The sequence below is a fragment of the Nicotiana tomentosiformis genome, chromosome 2 (assembly GCF_000390325.3).
Source record: "Nicotiana tomentosiformis chromosome 2, ASM39032v3, whole genome shotgun sequence".
NCBI lineage: Eukaryota > Viridiplantae > Streptophyta > Magnoliopsida > Solanales > Solanaceae > Nicotiana > Nicotiana tomentosiformis.
The window spans coordinates 52128534-52130617 of NC_090813.1; the positions used below are offsets into that span (position 1 = coordinate 52128534).

The 2084-nt window shown below is 42.6% G+C and overlaps 1 protein-coding gene across 1 annotated transcript; it reads left to right on the plus strand.

Moving 5' to 3' along the window:
• Window positions 1-1362: 1362 nt before the first annotated feature.
• LOC138904801 (uncharacterized) lies at window positions 1363-1854 on the plus strand. Its single transcript, XM_070193306.1, has one exon. The coding sequence runs from the start codon at window positions 1363-1365 to the stop codon at window positions 1852-1854; it is 492 nt and encodes a 163-aa protein (XP_070049407.1).
• The last annotated feature ends 230 nt before the right edge of the window (window positions 1855-2084 follow it).

A 2084-nucleotide genomic window follows, 5' to 3' on the forward strand; every position in this document is an offset into this window, starting at 1 on the left:
AAGGGACATGCATTAGCAGATCATCTGGCAGAAAATCCTGTAGGAGGAGAATACGAACCGTTGAAAACGTATTTTCCGGATGAAGAGATATCATTTGTAGGAGAAGAGATAACCGAAACCTACGACGGTTGGAGAATGTTCTTCGATAGGGGTGCAAATTTCAAATGAGTGGGTATCAGAGTTATTTTGGTATCAGAGACATGTCAACATTATCCGGTATCCGCAAAACTCATATTTCAGTGCACCAATAATATGGCAAAATATGAGGCTTGCATCTTGGGCTCAATTCAGCCATTGACATGAACATTCAGGAGTTGCTGGTAATTGGTGATTCAGACCTTTTGGTACATCAGGTTCTAGGAGAGTGGGCTACAAAGAATACCAAAATATTAGCATATCTATACTATATGCAAGAGTTGATGAAGAGATTCACAAAGATAGAGTTCAAACATATTTTGAGAATCCAGAATGAGTTCGCAGACGCATTGGCCACCCTGTATTCCATGATACAACACCCGGATAAGAATTTCATCGACCCTATTCCAGTAAGGATCCATAATCGGCCAGCTTATTACGCTCATGTTGCAGAAAAACAGATGGGAATCTGTGGTTTTATGATATCAAAGAATACCTAGCAAAAGGAGAGTACCCGGAGCATGCAAATCATACTCAAAAATGCACACTCTGAAGATTATCCAACCATTTCTTCCAAAGTGGAGGAATTCTGTACAGAAGGACTCCAGACCTAGGATTATTACGGTGTGTTGACACCAAGGAAACATCCAAACTGCTCAAAGATATACATGCCGGGACTTGCGGATCACATATGAACGATTTTGTTTTAGCCAAGAAGATATTAAGAGCAGGATATTTTTAGATGACTATGGAAACAGACTGCATCAGGTATGTTCAAAGGTGTCATCAGTGCCAAATACATGCACATATGATACGGGTGCCACCAAGTGAACTCAATGCAACAAGTGCACCTTGGCCTTTCGCCGCTTGGGGAATGGATGACATCGGTCCGATCGAACCCGCCGCTTCAAATAGGCACAAGTTCATTTTAGTAGCCATAGAATACTTCACCAAATAGGTTGAGGCTGTATCTTACAAAGTTGTAACCATGAAAGTCATCGCAGATTTTGTCAGGGATCGTATTGTTTGCCGATTCGGGGTGCCAAAATCCATCATCACCGACAACGCCGCCAACCTCAACAGTGACTTAATGAAATCTATGTGTGAAACCTTCAAGATCAAGCATAAGAATTCCACAGCATACATGCCTCAAATGAATAGAGCCGTGGAGGCCGCAAACAAGAACATCAAGAAACTTTTGAGAAAGATGGTAGACAACCACAAGCAATGGAACGAGAAATTACCATTTGCCTTATTGGGGTATCGTACCATAGTCCGCACATCAACCGGAGCAACCCCTACTTGCTGGTCTACAGTACTGAAGCTGTCATTCTTGTCGAAGTCGAAATTCCTTCTTTAAGAATTATGCAAGAGGCTGAACTCAGTGATGCAGAATGGATACGAAGTCGCTATGAACAATTAGCTCTTATTGACGGGAAAAGAATGAATGCGGTATGCCATGGTCAACTTTACCAAAACAGAATGTCCAGAGCTTTCAACAAAAGGATCAGACCTAGACAGTTCACACCGGGCCAGCTGGTGCTGAAGCGGATATTACCGCATCAAGATGAAGCCAAAGGGAAATTTTTACCCACTTGGCAAGGGCCCTACATGGTTCACAGAGTACTAACAAGAGGAGCGCTCATACTTGCGAAAATGGACGGAGAAACTTGGCCAAATCCCATCAACTCAGACGCAGTCAAGAGATACTATGTTTAGATTGTTCGCATTTCTTCTGGTGTAACTGAACTAAGCTTGACCTGATTCCAGTTTAAGAGGGAATACGTAGGCAGCCCTATGGGTTCGGTCACAACTCAATAAAATCTTCATTTTTACCATGGTCAGAAACTGGGGCAGAATTTTAAGGAGGATCCCCAAAATTCTGGAGCAAGTCCAGCCAACTTCGTCATATGAAGAACGGTCAAAGAATCGCTTATTGAACTGGGGCA

Coding starts and splice junctions, on each gene's coding strand:
- LOC138904801 (XM_070193306.1), top strand. CDS start 1,363: ATGGAACGAGAAATTACCATTTGCCTTATTGGGGTATCGTACCATAGT.